At 54.1% G+C, this 17,519-nt stretch overlaps 1 protein-coding gene and 1 long non-coding RNA gene across 2 annotated transcripts; one reads left to right on the forward strand and one right to left on the reverse strand.

Annotated features, from left to right (window-relative positions):
- Positions 1 to 3,520: 3,520 nt before the first annotated feature.
- On the reverse strand, positions 3,521 to 8,538 carry LOC135306050 (serine/threonine-protein kinase pim-1-like; the record flags this gene model as incomplete). Its single annotated transcript, XM_064429608.1, has 4 exons — positions 8,514 to 8,538; positions 5,011 to 5,117; positions 4,280 to 4,640; positions 3,521 to 3,633 (listed from the first exon to the last, which is right to left on the reverse strand). Coding segments are annotated over exons 1-4 (606 nt in total), but the record flags the coding sequence as incomplete, so codon positions are not given.
- Positions 8,539 to 16,076: 7,538 nt separating this feature from the next.
- LOC135305752 (uncharacterized) lies at positions 16,077 to 16,962 on the forward strand. The gene is made up of 3 exons (XR_010366736.1): positions 16,077 to 16,213; positions 16,326 to 16,503; positions 16,821 to 16,962. It is a non-coding gene; the product is annotated as an uncharacterized LOC135305752 (long non-coding RNA).
- The last annotated feature ends 557 nt before the right edge of the window (positions 16,963 to 17,519 follow it).

Genomic DNA, 17,519 nt, shown 5'->3' on the forward strand with positions numbered 1-17,519 from the left:
CTGCTGTTCCTGTCCCAGGTCTGGCTCTCTCCAGTCTCTGACCTTGCCTGGTTTTGTCCCTCTTGCTGTGCCCTCTCTTCCCCCAGGGCTCAGTGGCTGCTGCCCAGGACTGTGGGACTGGCACAGATCCAGCGGTCGAGACTCTCCTTGCTGTGGCCTTGGAGCTGCTTGGGCACAGCAGCCTTTTCCATCTGGAAGCTCCTCATGGACAGGGAGTCGTCAGCTCTGTTCCTTGCACAATCTCCAGGAGCCCAGGGCTGTCATCTCAAGTCCCTGCTGGCACTGGGGGCTCCCAGGTGCCTCAGGCTGCTGTGACACCGCTACACACAGGAGGGAAGAGTGGCAGGGGCTGTGCTGAAAGCCAGCTCCATGTGCTGCTGGTGCTGCTGCTGCTGCTGCTGCTGCTGCTGCTGCTGCTGCTGCTGCTGTGGGGTCATTTGTCCAGGCCTGCCCCAGAGTCAGGGATCAGATCCAGGCCCTGCTGCTGCTCCCTCGGGATCAGCCCCAGTTTGGGTGTTGCTGTCAGGGCCAGCAGGAGCAGCAGGTGCTGACAGTGCCCCAAGCCCCGGGGCTGGAGGGGTCCCTGGGCTGGGCTGGGAGGGAGCTGCCCCTTGTTCTCCCTCTGCCCCAAGCAAAGCTGGGCTGGGCCCTGCCAAGGCTCAGTACCAGCTCCTCTGGAATGGGAAAGCCCTTCAGCCTTGTCCCTGTCCAGAGGGGCAGTGCTGGCCTGGCAGCACAGGTTGTTTTCCCCTCAGGCTGCAGGAGATGAGAACACAACACTTGCCAACACTGAGTGCGAGGCACAGCTCCGGGTGCTCCCCATGAACCTCAGCTCTGGGAGCACTGTCTGCCCCAAGCTCCAGGGGCTGCAGTGGGAGCCCGGCTGGGCTCTGCCCTGGGACCATCCTGCAGGGACAGCTGGAAACAGGGAGCATTCAGCTGCCACAAACAGCCAAGCCAGGGCTGCAGGGCAGCTGCTCCAGCCCGGACTGCACTGCTGTGTGCTGTGCTCTGGGGCTGGGGCTCCCCACACAGGGGACTGGACTGGAGTGCCAGAGGAGACAGAGAAGCTTCAGCTTCAGCCTCACTGAGGTGGGTGCATCGGCTGGGAAGAGTGGGGAGGCTCAAGGGGATTCACAGAGCTCATCCTGCTGCAAGGATGAAGGGAGTGGGAACTCAGCAGTGAGGAGAGCTGAGGGCTGGAGAGTGGCTCTGAATGACACTAAAATCCCACTGGACCTCTGAGACATTGCTGCTCCTCAGCCAGTGACAGCATGAGTCCCTAAACCTGGGGCTCGGCCTTCCTTGTGGTCAGGGGCAACAAGGAAGGCCAGCAATTGATGGAGACAGCAACGGGCTGGGAATTCACGGGGGGAAAAAAGGGAGCAGTCGAGAAGTAAAAGGCAGGTGGGGGAGAGAACTGTTCAGAGAAGGGCTGAGCTACAGCTTGAGCAAGCTGAAAAATGTCATTTGGAGTCATCCCAGATTGATCTGATTTCAGAAGGTATTGAACAAGTTTAATTTTTGGGAGGTGAACACTCTGCAAACTTGAGCTGTGTTGCCAAAATGCTCAAGCAAGTCTGTGCTGCAGGTGACACCATTTCTTCTTTGGCTGATTCCGGCCCCGTGCTGAGCTCCAGCAGAGCCCTGGCAGAGCCCAGAGCAGCCTCAGCATCCGCAGAGCCCAGCTGCAAGGAGAGAAAGCAGAAACTGCCCGTCAGCTGAAGGCTCCTGTCCCCTTGTCCCAGCTGCCCGTGGTGCCCAGGCCATGCTGGCTGTGCCCAGAGCAGTGCCCAGAGCTGCCCATCAGTGCTGCCTTTGGGAGCAGGGCAGGAGGGCAGGACATGTGCCCAGCCTGCAGCCAGCCTTGGCACATCCACCTGCTCAGCAGCTGCCCAGAGCAGGATGCTCCTGTGCTCGCTGCCATCTCCCAAAAGCTCTGAGCCCACCCTGCCAAGCAGACGGGGACCCACCTCATGCCATCCATGGCTGGAAGAAAAGCTGGTCCCAAACGATGTCCTCAGCCTGCTCCAAGGGCACGGCCCATCCACGCCGCAGCTGCTCCCAAGAACTTCCCGATCCAGACTGGACCAACCAGAATGCTTCCTCTAGAAAAACAAACAACAAATTGTTGAAAATAGATTACAGACAAAAAGGGAAAAAAAGAACAAAGGGAAAAATCATATCTCTGTGAGGGGATTGAGGAAGGCCCAAGCCCTGCAAGCCAGGGAAAAACCCAGCCATGTGTGAGCAAAGGCCAGGTTTTCTCCCTTCCCCCTGCACTGTCCCCCACAATAACCGTGATCCCAAAGCAAACAAGGGCAGTGGAGCTGCCCAAGCCCTTCCTTGCCTGCACAGCAAAGCAGCCCTGCACCGGTTCTGGAGTCCCACCTCTGCTCCCACCATGGGGGTTTGTTTGTGTCGGGCTGGCTGCCCCAGCCCCAGCCCCAGCCCCAGCCCCAGCCCCAGCCTGGGTGCTGGGGGCTTTTGGCAGGGCCAGGAGCCCACTCCCATTTCGTACCCACCCCAGCCAATCCCACCAGCCCTGCCAAAAGCAGCTGGGCAGCCGACTGAAGGATCAGCTGCATCTGCCCCCGCAAAGGGGGGAACCTTTGCTTCCCAGCCAGGCTGGGCAATGCCCAAATCTGGGAGCATTTCCCCAGGTGTGGACTCATCTGCAAATTCCCTGTGGAGTTTGGCTTTGAAGAAGGTGCCACAATCAAAGTGCATCACCTTCAACTGCTGGTGGCCAGGTTGAGGAAGAGGTTGTCATCCTTCATGTCATCCTCGCTGTCTCCTGCAGCAGCAGCCCCACCCGGTACAGCTACTCTGGGGGATCCTTCTCCTGCCCTGGGGTGAGACCAGGCTGTCAGGGCTCTGCCCAGGGCCCCAGCTGTCAGGGAACCACGACAACCAAAACCTGCTTGGATGGCGGCCACCAGGGCTGGGCAGAGCAGCTCAGCTCCAGCACAAGGGCTGCATGTTCCCATCCCATGACCCTGGTGCAGTGACACGGGCTGGCTTTCTTTGCTTCTCATTGCCAAGGCATGTGTGCAGCTGTAACTTACCAGGGCCCTGCAGCACAGTGTGCCTATGGCTCTCTCCCTTCTTCTAGGGCAGATGAACATCCTGCATCCAAGGATGACAGAACACCTCTTCTAATGAGGGTCTGGCCAAGGGGTGCATGGATAAACACCACCCGATCAGATTTTGGCACTCTGGGGACAGAAACCAGAAACTGCCCGTCAGCTGCAGAAGGCTCCTGTCTGCTTTGCCCCACTATTCCCATGCCCAGGCCATGCTGGATGCGCTCAGAGCTGGGCCTGAACTTTCTTGGTTTTGGGGGAGAGCAGGACATGTGCCACCTCCTCAGCAGCTGCCAGAGCGGGATGCTCCCGAGCCCGCTGCTGTCTCCCAGCACTGGTATTCCCCCTGTGCCCAGAGAAGAGGATTCACCTGGAGAGAGCCGTTGTGGCAGTGAGAGCTGGCCCCAGCTGAAGTTCCAGCCCCTCCTGAAAGGCATCTTCCCGCAGACCATCTCGTGCAGCAGGATGCCCAGGGACCAGATGGTAGCTGGCTCGCCATGGTACCAGCCAAAGCGGGTCCATTCCGGGGGGCTGTATGATGGTGTTCCTGTGGAATACAGATGGAGTTCATCAGGGGGATGCTGCTGCTCCCAGAGCCTGGCCCCAGCATCCCTGGGCGAGCGGGGGCTGCATCAGTGGCACACAGGGTGACCACTGTCCTCTCACCAGCATCTGGGACTGGTGTACAAACTTGGGATTGCAAAAGAAGCCACTGGTGTGGGAAGGGGACAGTGGAAGCCCTGGCTAGGCCTGACCATGACATGCAAAGAAATACCCACTGCGTGCTGGGGAAAAACCATGCCCTCATTCTCCCTGCCTGCATTGCCCCAAACATATTATAAAGGCAAGACAAACAGGGCAAGTGGAGCAGTCCAAGCCCTTCCTCTTGCCTGCACACAAACCGGCTGGGACACAGGTTCCGACCTCCCTCTCTGCTACCCCCACCCACGGCTGTTTTTGTCAGGCTGGCTGCCCCAGCCCAGTCCCAATCCTGGGCACAGTGGTGGGCAAAGGCTGCCAGCAGGGCTGGAAGATGGCTCCCCACCCAGCCCTGCTCTAAAGCAACTCAGCTGCAAATTCAGTCCCCTGAGTGGCAGCAAAAGGGAGAATCCCCGCTGCCACACCCAGCTTGGGCTGTGAGATCTTGGGCTGTGAGATGCCAGGAGCGGGAGCACAGCCCTGTGTAGGCTCACCTGCAAAGTGAGTGTAGGCTGTCTCTTGCAGGTAGGTGCCACAGCCAAAGTCAATCAATTTGGCCTGCCCGGTGGCCAGGTCAACCAGGATGTTCTCTGGCTTGATGTCGCGGTGCAGGACCCCGCAGCTGGTGCAGTGCCGCACGGCCTCCAGCACCTGGCGGAACAGCTGCCGCGCCACCCCCTCGGACAGGAAGCCCCGTGCCCGAATGAAATGGTGCAGGTCCTGAGACTGCTCTGGCCGCTCCAGCACCATCACAATGTCGTTGGGGAGCTCAAGCCACTCCAGCAGCTGGATGACACCGGGGAAGCCAGTGGACACCTTGTCCTGCAGCACAACCTCCAGGGGAGCGCTGGTGCCATTGGGCTGCGGGAGGAGCACGATGCCGTCAGTGGGGCCGATGCTGGGCCAGGGCTGGGCAACCCCTCAGCCAGCCCGGGATGCTCTGCGCCCTGCGCTGGCCCCACGCCCGCTCTCTCTCGGGATGTCCTGGCGGCTCCCACCCTGCCGGGGCTCGGCTCATCCCCGCCCGGCACGGCCCGGCTTCTTCCGCTGTCCCGGCTCACTCACCAGCTCGCTCCAATGCCAGATGCGGTTCCGAGGCACCCTTTGATGGCCACCTGCAAGCCAAGGGGAGCAGCGGGCTCAGCTCAATGCCCGCCCTGCCCAGCCCCATCCTCCTCCATCTGCGCCCCCTCCTCCTGCGCCCGCCGCCGGCCCCGCCGCTCACCGGGGCGCCGTCCGAGAGCCGCGTTGGTGCGAAGACTCTGCCGAATCCGCCGCACCCCAGCAGGGAACCCAGCCGGTACCGCTCCTGCAGGGCCTCCTGCGCCTTCCCTGTGGGCGGGACGCGGCTGTCAGCGCTCGGCCCGGGGCCAGCAACGGCGAGCGCCCCTCACCCGCCCCGGCCCGGCCATCCCCCGGCGTTCGCTCTTTGCAACGCGACCCGGGAGCCGCGGGGCCGGGGGCCGCGCTGCCGAGCGGCGGAGCAGGGGCCGGGCAAGCCGCAGCGGAGGCGGCGGGAGCGGCGGGGCCGCGTGTGTCCTCCGCGGGCTGCGGGAGGAGCCGGGGCCGGGGTCGGGGTCGGGGTCGGGACCGCAGCCGGGGTCGGGGCCGGGGCCGGGGCCGGGGTTTAGCCAGGCGGAGCCAAAAGCCGGCGATGCCGCCCCAGGCACTGAACCCCGCCCAGCAGCGCCAGCGCCAGCACGGCCAGAGCCGGGCTGAGACCAGACCTCGGTGGGACGGCCGGGGGCGGGCACGGGGCATCCCCGCCCGGGGCCGGGGGCGGGCCGGGGGCATGGCCCGGCCCGGCACGGGGAGAGGGAGGCGGGGAGAGGAGGGGAGACCGGGAAAGGGAGAGCAGGAGAGGTACGGGACAGCGGGGAGGGAGAGGGAGAGGGAGAGGGAGAGGGAGAGGGAGAGGGAGAGGGAGAGGGAGAGGGAGAGGAGAACGGAATCTAAAGTTTTTTCTCTTGCTGCTGCCGCTGCTGCTGCTGCCGCTGCTGCCGCTGCTGCAACTGAAGCTCTGGGGCCGTTTGTCCCCGTGTCCGTTTGTCCGTTGCCCGCTCGCCCCCATCCCGAGCCCCACGTTCCCCGAGGGCAGCCCCTGAGCCTGTCCAAACACGGGAACTTTGCCGAGTTCAGCCAGAGTCTGGACTCCTGCACAGTGGCTCAGGAATCCCCTCGGTCCCTGCTGTGCATTGTCCCTGCTGAAGGTCAAACACTCTCAGAGCGTGTTCCCTGAATGCAGAATTTGTACCTGACACAAACACTGCACTTACCTCTCCAACATTGCTTTCCAAGAAAAACAGGGGAAGCCAAACTGTGTGTAGGTCATGGTATCTTAAAATGTCTAAAACTTGCCAACTCATGGATCTTAGAGGTGAGATCTGTTTGGAATTAATTGGATGGACATCTAGTGCAAGATGGAAAAGGGGAGCATAAAAATAAATAGAGAAAAATGTCTGGAATTGTTTCAATTTTCAGTTAATTTCTTAAAAGCTCTTTCAGTTTTTCCAGAAACTTCTCCTCAGTCCTGTATGCTTTTTCCAAGAACCTTTCCTGAAGAATGAGGTGCAGCTTCTGTCACAAGGTGTGCCACCAACTGCAGCTTCTCTTGGCTTTCCACACTGTGTGTGCAGCACACTTGCAGCAAAGCAGGACAAATATTTGAAGAACTGGACAGCTTGTTCTTCTCTTTTCTTTGTGGGCTGGGCAGTTGTGCCATTGGTAAGGTTTTCATTGTTACTGTTCTACCCTAAGAAAACATGACAGGCTACCAAGAACTCTTAGGGAATGCAAGCCTGACTGAATGCAAAGAAAGAATCTCCAGAGCCTGCAGCCAGAAGTGGAGAGCTGTGTGATAATCATTCCAACACCCCCAAGGACATCTTGAAATTGATCTAGAAGATGAAAATGGGCTGACAGAGGGAGTTTGTTTCTGTGCTCTGTTCAGATTCTTCTACATCTGAAATCAATTCTAAAATCTCCATCTAAATGAAGAGTACAATCAATTCATGAAAAGCACCAGAACAAACTGTACCTCTCAGGAGATGACTGAAATAATCTGTAAAGGAAAAATGCAGGAGAAATGCATTTCTCAGCACTGCAGTATTTGCCTGCCTGAAACCCTCCTCCATTTCCTCCCCATGCCTAGGTCTTGCAGTGTCAGTTCTGTATTCGGTGGTGCCTCCAGCCCTGAATCCCCTCATCTACAGCCTGAGGAACCAGGAGCTCAGGGCTGCAGTGTGGAGACTGATGACTGGACATCTTAGGAAGCATTAAACTGATTGCCAATTTCTGCAAATCACTTGTAATAAAAGTCATGTTTTATAGCTCTCTTGCTTTGGTTCTTTGATTTCCCTGTAGTTTTGCTTATTTAATATTCTCCCTAAAGCGAGATGATTGTTTCTGCCATTTCTGACTTTGTTTCTCTCCACCTTCCCTGTGGCCACAGACTGTGACAATGAGGAGCAGTGTTCTCAGTGACTTTAGAAGAACTAAAGGATCTCCCAGCAGAGTTTTCTGCAGAGATCCCTCTATTCTTGCCATCTCTGGAGCTGCAGCAGCAATGTCTGTGTGCAGAGCTGGGGGCAGATCAGTGCTGGCACAGCAGCTGTGCCCAGCAGCAGCAGCAGCACTTGGTGTTGCCAGTGCTGCTGCCATGGCCCTGCCCCGCTGCCCTGGTGGCCCTGGTGTTGCTGCAGGGCCTGAGTGCTCTCGGGGCCGGGCACAGTCCTGGGGGTGGCAGTGCCGGGGCTGCAGCAGGGACAGGCCATGGGCACTGCTGGGGCAGCGCTGACGCCTCAGGCCAGGCCCTGGGGGCTGCAGGCTCCTTGCCCAGGCTCTCTCAAGAACACGGCCAGGCCAATGCTCAGCACAGAAAAGCCCCAGGGTGAGCAGCCCCAGGCTGGCCGTGGGCAGGCTGGGGGCAAACAGCATGGCTGGGGCTGTGCAAGGGCCCTGGGGGAGACGGGAAGGAGCAGCAGGGCAGGAGCTGATCCCTCAGGTCCTTTTCTGCCTGGCTGCTGTCCAGCCACTCTGTCCCCAGCCTGTAGTGCTGCACGGGTTGTTGTGGCCAAAGTGCAGGACCCGGCACGTGGTCTTGTTCAACCTCACCTTGTTGGATTTGGGTCCTGGATCCAGCCTGCCCAGGGCCCTGTGCAGAGCCCTCCTCTCCTCCAGCAGATCCACACTCACACCCAGCTTGGTGTCATCTGCAAATTTGCTGATGCTGGACTCAGTCCCCTCATGCAGATCATCAGTGCAGATATTGAAATCCTCACTGGCTGGCTCTGATCCCTCAGCCATCCTGTGGGTGCCCTGTGATGGCACTCAAGGTGATCTGTTCCATAACCTTGCCAGGCACCCAGGTCAGGCTGACAGGCCTGGAGTTCCCCAGATCCTCCTTCCAGCCCTTCTTGGGGATGGGCTCACATTGGCACCTCCACTCCTCTGGGACCTCCCTGCTGAGCCAGGACTGATGGTAAATGATGGAGAGCAGCTTGGGGAGCTCATCCACCAGCTCCATCATCCCTCTAGGATGGATCCCATCTGCTCCCAGAGACACCTGTGAGCACCTGAGTGGCTCAGCAGCTCCCCAGCTGCTTCCTCCAGGATTCCAGGGGCTGTTATGCTGCCTGTGCCCATCTACCAGCTCAGGAGAACACTTGTCCTGAGGATGGCCTGTCTTATTGTTGAAAACTGAGGCAAAGAAGGGGTGAAGTACCTCACCCTTTTCCTCATCTTTTGTACCCATATCCCCCACAATAAGAAACGCAGGTTGTCCTTAGCCCTCTTTTTACTATTTATGTACTTATAAAAACATTTTTATTATCCTTCACAGAAGTATCCAAGTTAAGTCCTAACCGGGCTTTCACTTCTATAATTTTCTTTCTGCAGAACCTAACAACATCCTTAAACATTTCTTGATTTACCTGCCCCTGTGTCCAAGGTGATGCATCCCCTTTTAACCCCTAAATTCCTGCAAAAGCTCCATGCACAGCCCGGAAATCATTTCTTCCTCTGGGTCATCTTTCTGCACAAAGGAACAGCCTACTCTTGCTCCATCGAGGTTTCTTTGCTGAAGTGTGTACATCCTTCCTGGAACCCTGTGTTTTAAGGGCTGTTTCCCTTAAAAGAATCAGTTCCTGATTTGGTACTCCCCAAATCTGCATCCTCAACTCGGCCAAAGTCTGCCCTTAAAAGTCCAGTGTAGAAGATTTATTGATGCCCTTCCTTCTTTCACAGAATATTTAAAAACTCAATAATTTCATGATCACTGTGCCCCAAACAGCCTCTGACCAGCACTTCTCCCACCAGCCCTTCTCTGTTTGTGAACAGCAGGAGACAGAGCTTTCCTTGGGAGTGGGAATTGCAGGAAACCTCCCCAAAGTGCAGCTTGGAAGGTTCAGGCTGGAGCTGAGGAGAAAGCAAAGTCCCTGCCAGGGTGGAATTGTGGTGCTCGAGGTGTGGCAGCGTGAGGCTGGGCCATGGCCGGCTCTGTGTGCCAGGAGCCGGCAGCGCTGGGTGCAGGGAGCCCAGGGAGGGCACAGAAACGCTGGCTGAGAAATGCTGGGGCACAGCGAGAGGGGTGAGTGCAGCCGGCCAGGGCACAGGAGCAGCACGCACAGGGGGCACAGCCTGCAGGACAGATGGCCAAGGGCTGGGCAGGGCTGGTAGGGCCACAGGCACCCAGGCCTTTGTGCCCTGGGCTCGGGCAGCGCCTCTGGAGGCCCCACAGCAGGAACTTTCCTGGCAGGGGCTGCACTTTGGCTCTCCCTCGGCCTCCCTGGCCAGGCTGGCAGGGGCTGCAGGTTGATGGCATTTGTCCTTGCTGCCCCTGACATCCCCCTGCCCCAGAGAGAGCCCCGAGCCACCCGTGAGGGACAGGCCCTGCTGGCCCAGGCTGGGCTCAGGGCTTGGCCTTTCTGCTTCCCCCAGCCAGCCCAGGCCTTGCTCAGCATTGCAGTTCCCTGCCCACAGCCTTGGGCTCCCTGCACTCCTGGCCTCAAGGATCTGCTCTCAGCAGTCCCTGCGGAGCCTTTGGCACTCCCTGCCCTCACTGGGGTCCAGCCATGCTCCAAGGCACTTGGAGTTTTGCTGCTGACTCCTTGAGCAGCTTCTTCATCCTTCTCTCAGTGCCTGAGGCTCCTGGACCCAGCCCCAAATCCACCGTGGGGCTGATTAAAATACAGAAAGCCCTGGGGGGCTCTTTCTCTTCCTTCAATTTTCCTCCAAGTCTGCAGGGCTTGTGAAGCTGCTTGGAGTCAGTCTGGAGTTCTGTTAAGGAGGGAGATTTCAAAGTGCACCGACAGCATGATGTTTGGTTTTAATCACGTTTGTGGGTTTTTATTTTTCAGTTCAGAAAAGAGGTGAAAGAACGATTCCCCAGGTGATCTTGATGCTGAATGTCTCCCTAGGAGATCTGGGCATGGAGAGGAACAAGCCCCTTGCAGGCTGACCCATTTTGGACAACCTGCTCCTCACCCCCAGCCTCATCATGTCTGACATGGCCCACCTGGGACTGACATCCCAAAACATAAAAATTATGCATTTTTAAAATAGATAAGATTGATTAATTTATAAAATTATAATTATCGTTTTTAAATTTATATTAGTATTACTGTATATTTCCATTACCTTTGATATTTATGTGAAAAATTGAATACATTTTTAGCAATCAAAAAATTATTTGCCATTGGTTTTAAATAAAACAATTCCTTTCATTAAATCATTGACCACTACTGCTCATTTATTTCTCCTCCTTAATGCTAATTAGTGCTATTTTTAGATCTTTTGACACATTTTTTAATTATTTTCATGGACAGGGTAAAAGGGACCACTTTGGGGTCCTTGGAGACATTTCTGGGGCACATTTGGGGCAGTTTAGGGTCTGGGCAGTGTGATAAACAAGTCCACTGAATTTAAGGATCAAATAAGTATCTTTATTATTTTTGCAAGCAAGAATAAGCAACGACAGCGCTGGGTGGCCCGGAATCTCTGCTCCACTTTGGCTCACAAAATTCCTATCCCCTGAGTCCACCTTTTATTGCCTTCTTCTCCGGGTTTAGGGATGACGTGATCTGTCTTCTGCGCTTGCTCATTCAGTTGCTAGGGGGTCTTTTTCTGCTCTCTGGTGGTCGTGGGATGAAGGCTTAGTCCCCCTTAGTCTTCCTCTTTGTAAACGCTGAGTGAACTTATGCCTTATAAGGCATATCTATACAGAACACTATACACTTTTCTGCAAGCTAAGCAATTCTTACTAGTACTATACACTTTCTGCAAGCTAAGCAATTCTAGCAAGTTTAAGGATTGTTGTTATAGCTGCTTGTCATTACTTTCCTTTCACAAGGCATAACTTTACATTGGAATTCCCAAAGCACTATAGTAAACCAGCAACCATATGTATCTGCACAAGAAGTTTTTTTGGCTATTTAACTATTGCTTTATAACATATAGTTATTTAGCTATTGATTTAATTAATGAACAAATGTATTACTACTTATTACAAATCCCCCATTTCTTTTTTTACCAATTTTGTTCATTAAATCTTTCTAGTTCTTTCCTAGCAAGCATTAAATGAGCTGCTGCATCAGTTAAGCTATGTGCACTAATTATAGGTGCTAACTTCCTTAGTTTCCTCATCATATTCCAATTCATAATGAATAGAACTGCTGACAAAATAAAACCAAGCAGTCAATATCAACAGAACAAAAATGGGATGGCATATACTGTTTAGGACCCCTGTGGCATTAGGAGACAAACCGAAAATGGTATCCCACTGGATGTCACTCTGGAAATGCCAGTGGCTCAGCTGAGAGCTCTGGGAATGACTGACACTGCACTGAGAGGGGCCGCAGTCCTGCAAGGGGCTTTCACCAGGAGCAAACAGCAGCCTGGAGGGTGGGCAATGCTGGATCTGTACCACTGTGTGCTCATCCTTCACCTGAATGTGGAGCTGCCCCCAAAGTTGCATTGCATCACTTTTTCTTTTTCTCCTCTTGGGTATATTTTGGAGCAGCTGTTCTATGTGGCTTTTGATGGTGATCCTGTGGCAAGCAGCCATTTGCCTGCTGTGCTATCCTCACAACTAATACTAACTCTTCATTTCCTTTTGTTTTATTTGGCGATTTTTATCTATTTGTTGGATTGGTTTGCTGCATGGGTTTGTTCGTTTGTTTGTTTGGGTTTTTGTCTGATTTGATTTGAGTTTTTTATTTGCTTTTTCATAAATGACTGGTGAAGTTGGCAAAGCCAAACTCAAGACAATGTAAACCAGGATCAGCTTTCCAGAAATTCCTTTTGGCTAGGTTTAGCTGCATCCCACAGGCTCAGGATCACTAGTATATTTTCAGGCTTTGCTCTGCATATCAGCCTGCCCAGACTCCGCTTGGTGTTTCACAAATGGAGAAGACAATGGACATTGTGCCAAGCTTCCTTTCAAACAGAAAAACCTGGGTCAGCATGACAGAAAAGAAGAAAAATAAATCACCAGTTAGAACAGAACCAGTGTCCCACCATCTTCCTTTCCACTGTTATTAATTTTGTACATTTAGAGGCAAACCTGGGTCTAAAGCTTGCATCTCTCAGTTCCTGATGCTATTTGCTACCCTGCAGCCTTGACTGGCCCTGATGTGACTGACTGCTGGGCAAGTGGGGCGGGAGATGCTCAGCCTGGAGAGAGGAGACACTGGGAGACCTCACTGTGGCTGTGCAGGACTGGAAGGGTCCCGCAGGAAAGAAGGGGACAGAGTGTTCAACAGGGCCTGTGCTGACAGGACAAGGGGGGATGGCTTTCAACTGCAGCAGGTTGATTGAAGCTGCATCTAAGGAAGCTGCTCTTTTCCACTGGGGGTGGTGGGGCACTGGCCCAGGCTGTGCACAGAGGCTGTGCATGCCCCATCCTTGGCAACAGGGCTCTGAGCAGCCTGCTCTGGGGGAAGACTGCTCAGCTTGGAACAAGATGTTGTTCTTCAGGCCCCTTCCAAGCCAAACCGTTCAGGGACTCCATCATTCCATGGTCCCCACTGTCCACTTCAGATGGAGCCTGGGAACTGTGATGTCACAGCCCACGCTCCAGCTGGAACATCCAGCGCCCAGCAAAGGGCACAACACAACCCTTGGCTGCTGTGTTCGCACGCTCTGCACCTTGCTCCTGCCCAATCTGCTTGTCAGCTTTCCTCAGTCCTGAAAGATCCTTAGTGCCTGGATTTCATCATCCAGCCCTGCAGGATGCTCCCCTTTGTTCTGGGGAAGGTCTGGTTCCATTCCATGGAGGTGGACACTCCCCACCTGCCCGGGTGGGCTGGAGCTCTGTGGGCATGGAGTGGGACAGGGACCCCACTCTGAGGTTTTGCTGCCTCTGCAGGCTGTCCCAGATGGAGAAGAGGAGATGGAGGTGGAGGTGGTTGTGGAAGAGGAGATGGAAGTGGATATGGAAGAGTCCATTGAGGACATGGACATTGATTAAAATGGTGAGGAAGAGGCCATGATCTTGGGCTGAAGAGCAATGCCAGCAGCAGGACAGGCAGAGTGGGTCTCCTGCTGCCAGGCTGGGGCTGGGCTGGGTGCTCCCTGCTCAGGGACATTGTACCCAGGGCACTGGATTCTGGTGGCCATCCACAGCCTGTCCTGTGCCTGCTTTGCTCCACACAAGCTCCATGCCAGAGCCAGCCAGGCTCAGTTCTGGTAGCAGAGTCCTGCTGCTGGGCCAGTGTCTGCCAGCCTGGGGGCACATGCAAGAGCCCTCTGTGCCTGACTGGAGTGACCGTGGCATTTGCTTTTCTTCCAGGTGCGATGGACATCATGGAGGGAGATGCCACCTTTTTCTACATACGTTTTACACTTTGATGTTGTCTTTAGGATATAGGTTTTATGGTGTTTATCTTCTGTAAATACGTTTCATATATTTTTTGTTAGATAGGTTTTTCTGTATATATGTTCTATCGATTGTTGTTGTTACAAATATTCTTGCAATGTAAATATATTCTGTATTTTTGCTGCTGTTCTTCTCTAATAAACAAATTTTATTTTTCACACCCCAGTTCTCCTTGCATTTGCTTCAGGCACAGGCAGCATATTGCCAAGGTGTAGTTTCCACTTGCTCCAGGTTCCCAGGGCTGGAGGTCAGAAATAGATGAAGGGGAAAAAATCCACAATTAAGAGTGTCCATGACACCCAGAGCCAAAAGAAGCCCAGGGAAGCACGTGCTCCAAACCACAGCAGAAATGTAGTGAGAGCTCTGGAGGGAACAAAAGAAAGAGGAAGCCTGAAGAAAGGAAAAAACGTCTCCCCACAAGTTGTTTTGCTTTTTTTCATTGATTGTCTCTTCTATCATGTGGTGGAAACCCAGAAAAATGAAGGTCAGGAGAAGCATGGTTTATTGGGAACATTCCTGCATTGTAGACAATCCTTGTGCAAATCATCCCATGCAGCACTCACATGTTTAATTACTTCTCTTCCTGGGGAAGCAGAGTTGCTTTATTTAGTCCAAGCAAGATTTTCTCCCTCCTCCCTGGCAAAGAACAAGCTCCCATCCTGGCAAGTGCTCGCTGCTTTCCTTAACACTCATCACACCCATGCTAAGGAGAGTGGAGCAGGTTAATTTATCACTTGTTGCAAGTTCTAAGTCCTTCTTAGATAAGGACCATGTTCAGCTGAGTGACAGTGAAGCAAAATGGCAAGCCAGGAATCAACTTCCCTGCACGCAATGTCCTCCATTCCCATGGATGGTTTCTCACTGGCACACAGGAGGAAGGAAGGAACCCAAATGCATCATTGTACATCAAGTCATACATGTTGAGGGATGGACAGATCTCACAGGGATATGGAAACCCCCCCTGAAAAGCAGTTCAGAGAAATCCTGAGCTGTTTTGTGGTCCTAGGCATGAAGATGCTCAGGATCTTCCACAGATGCTCAGCAGGCAGCAGGATTGCGGCTGGATGTCACTCTGCAAATGCCAGTGGCTCAGCTGAGAGCTCTGGGAGTGACTGACACCGCACTGAGAGGGGCCACAGTCCTGCAAGGGGCTTTCATCAGGAGCAAACAGCAGCCTGGAGGGTGGGCAATGCTGGATCTGTACCACTGCGTGCTCATCCTTCACCTGAATGTGGAGCTGCCCCCAAAGTTACCATGCATCACTTTTTCTTTTTCTCGTGTTGGGTATATTTTGGAGCAGCTGTTCTATGTGGCTTTTGATGGTGATCCTGTGGCAAGCAGCCATTTGCCTGCTGTGCTATTCTCACAACTAATACTAACTCTTCATTTCCTTTGGTTTTATTTGGCGTTTTTTATCTATTTGTTTGATTGGTTTGCTTCATGGGTTTGTTTGTTTGTTTGTTTGTTTGATTGATTGATTTGGGTTTTTTGTCTGATTTGGTTTGAGTTTTTTGTTTGCTTTTTCACAAATGACTGGTGAAGTTGGCAAAGCCAAACTCAAGATAATGTAAACCAGGATCAGCTTTCCAGAAATTCCTTTTGGCTGGGTTTAGCTGCATCCCCCAGGCTCAGGATCACTAGTGTATTTTCAGGTTTTGCTCTGCATATCAGCCTGCCCAGACTCCGCTTGGTGTTTCACAAATGGAGAAGACAATGGACATTGTGCCAAGCTTCCTTTCAAACAGAAAAACCTGGGTCAGCATGACAGAAAAGAAGAAAAATAAATCACCAGTTAGAACAGAACCAGTGTCCCACCATCTTCCTCTCCACTGTGATTAATTGTGTACATTTAGAGGCAAACCTGGGTCTAAAGCTTGCATCTCTCAGTTCCTGATGCTATTTGCTACCCTGCAGCCTTGACTGGCCCTGATGTGACTGACTGCTGGGCAAGTGGGGCTGGGGATGCTCAGCCTGGAGAGAGGAGACACTGGGAGGCCTCACTGTGGCTGTGCAGGACTGGAAGGGTCCCGCAGGAAAGAAGGGGACAGAGTGTTCAGCAGGGCCTGTGGTGACAGGACAAGGGGGGATGGCTTTCAACTGCAGCAGGTTGAATGAAGCTGCATCTAAGGAAGCTGCTCTTTTCCACTGGGGGTGCTGGGGCACTGGCCCAGGCTGTGCACAGAGGCTGTGCATGCCCCATCCTTGGGAACAGGGCCCTGAGCAGCCCGCTCTGGGGGAAGACTGCTCAGCTGGGAACAAGATGTTGTTCTTCAGGCTCCCTTCCAAGCCAAACCGTTCAGGGACTCCATCATTCCATGGTCTCCAGTGTCCATTTCAGATGGAGCCTGGGAACTGTGATGTCACAGCCCACGCTCCAGCTGGAACGTCCAGCGCCCAGCAAAGGGCACAACCCAACCCTTGGCCGCTGTGCTTGCATGCTCTTCACCCTGCTCCTGCCCACTCTGCTTGTCAGCTTTCCTCAGTCCTGAAAGGTCCTTAGTGCCTGGATTTTGTCATCCAGCCCTGCAGGATGCTCCCCTTTGTTCTGAGGAAGGTATGGTGCCATTCCATGGAGGTGGACACCCCACACCTGCCCGGGTGGGCTGGAGCTCTGTGGGGATGGAGTGGGACAGGGACCCCACTCTGAAGTTTTGCTACCTCTGCAGGCTGTCCCAGACAGAGAGGAGGAGATGGAGGTAGATACAAAGATTGATATGGAGGAGGAGATGGAAATAGACGGAGAAGACGCTGGAGAGGAAGAGATGGATGTGTATGTGGATGAGGAAGAAGAGATGGATGTGGATATGGAAGATTCCATTGAGGACATGGATATTGATTAAAAAGGTGAGGAAGAGGCCCTGATCTTGGTATGAAGACCAGTGCCAGCAGCAGGACAGGCAGAGTGGGTCTCCTGCTGCCAGGCTGGGGCTGGGCTGGGTGCTCCCTGCTCAGGGACATTGTACCCAGGGCACTGGATTCTGGTGGCCATCCACAGCCTGTCCTGTGCCTGCTTTGCTCCACACAAGCTCCGTCCCAGACCCAGCCAGGCTCAGTTCTGGTAGCAGAGTCCTGCTGCTGGGCCAGCATGTGCCAGCCTGGGGGCACATGCAAGAGCCCTCTGTGCCTGACTGGAATGACCGTGGCATTTGCTTTTCTTCCAGGTGCGATGGACAGCACAGACAGAGACACCAACCTTTGTATATATGTTCTACAGTTTGTTGTTGTTCTTTAGAATGTAGATTGTAGGGCTATTTTTGACTTCTGTAAATACGTTTCACATATTTTTGTTAGGTAGGTTTTTATGTGTATATGTTCTATCGATTGTTGTTGTTACAAATGTTCTTACAATGTAAATATGTTCAGTATTTTTCCTGCTGTTCTTCTGTAATAAACAAATTTTATTTTTCACACCCCAGTTCTCCTTGCATTTGCTTCAGGCACAGGCAGCATTTTGCAAAGTGGTTGTTTCCACTTGCTCCAGGTTCCCAGGGCTGGAGGTCCCTGGCACAGCCACCCCAGGAGTGGGGGTCCCTGTGCACAGAGGGGTCCCACTGACAGAGGTGAGTCTCTCCTTGCAGTTTCTCTGGACACACTTGGGATCCCTGGCACAGCCACCCCAGGAGTGGGGGTCCCTGTGCACAGAGGAGTTCCCCTGACAGAGGTGAGTCTCTCCTTGCAGTTTCTCTGGACACACTTGGGAGCTGTAGGGGCAAAGCCCAGCGTGCCCTGGCCCATGGATCCCATGTTGGAGCAGGGCTGAGCCTGTGTGCTCCTGCAGAGCCTCAGCCATGGCTCTTCCCTGGGCAGCCCCAGGGCTAAGGAGGGAGCACTGGGCTGTGGGCAAGCCCTGCTCCTGGGCA

This window comes from Passer domesticus, chromosome 8 (assembly GCF_036417665.1).
Source record: "Passer domesticus isolate bPasDom1 chromosome 8, bPasDom1.hap1, whole genome shotgun sequence".
NCBI lineage: Eukaryota > Metazoa > Chordata > Aves > Passeriformes > Passeridae > Passer > Passer domesticus.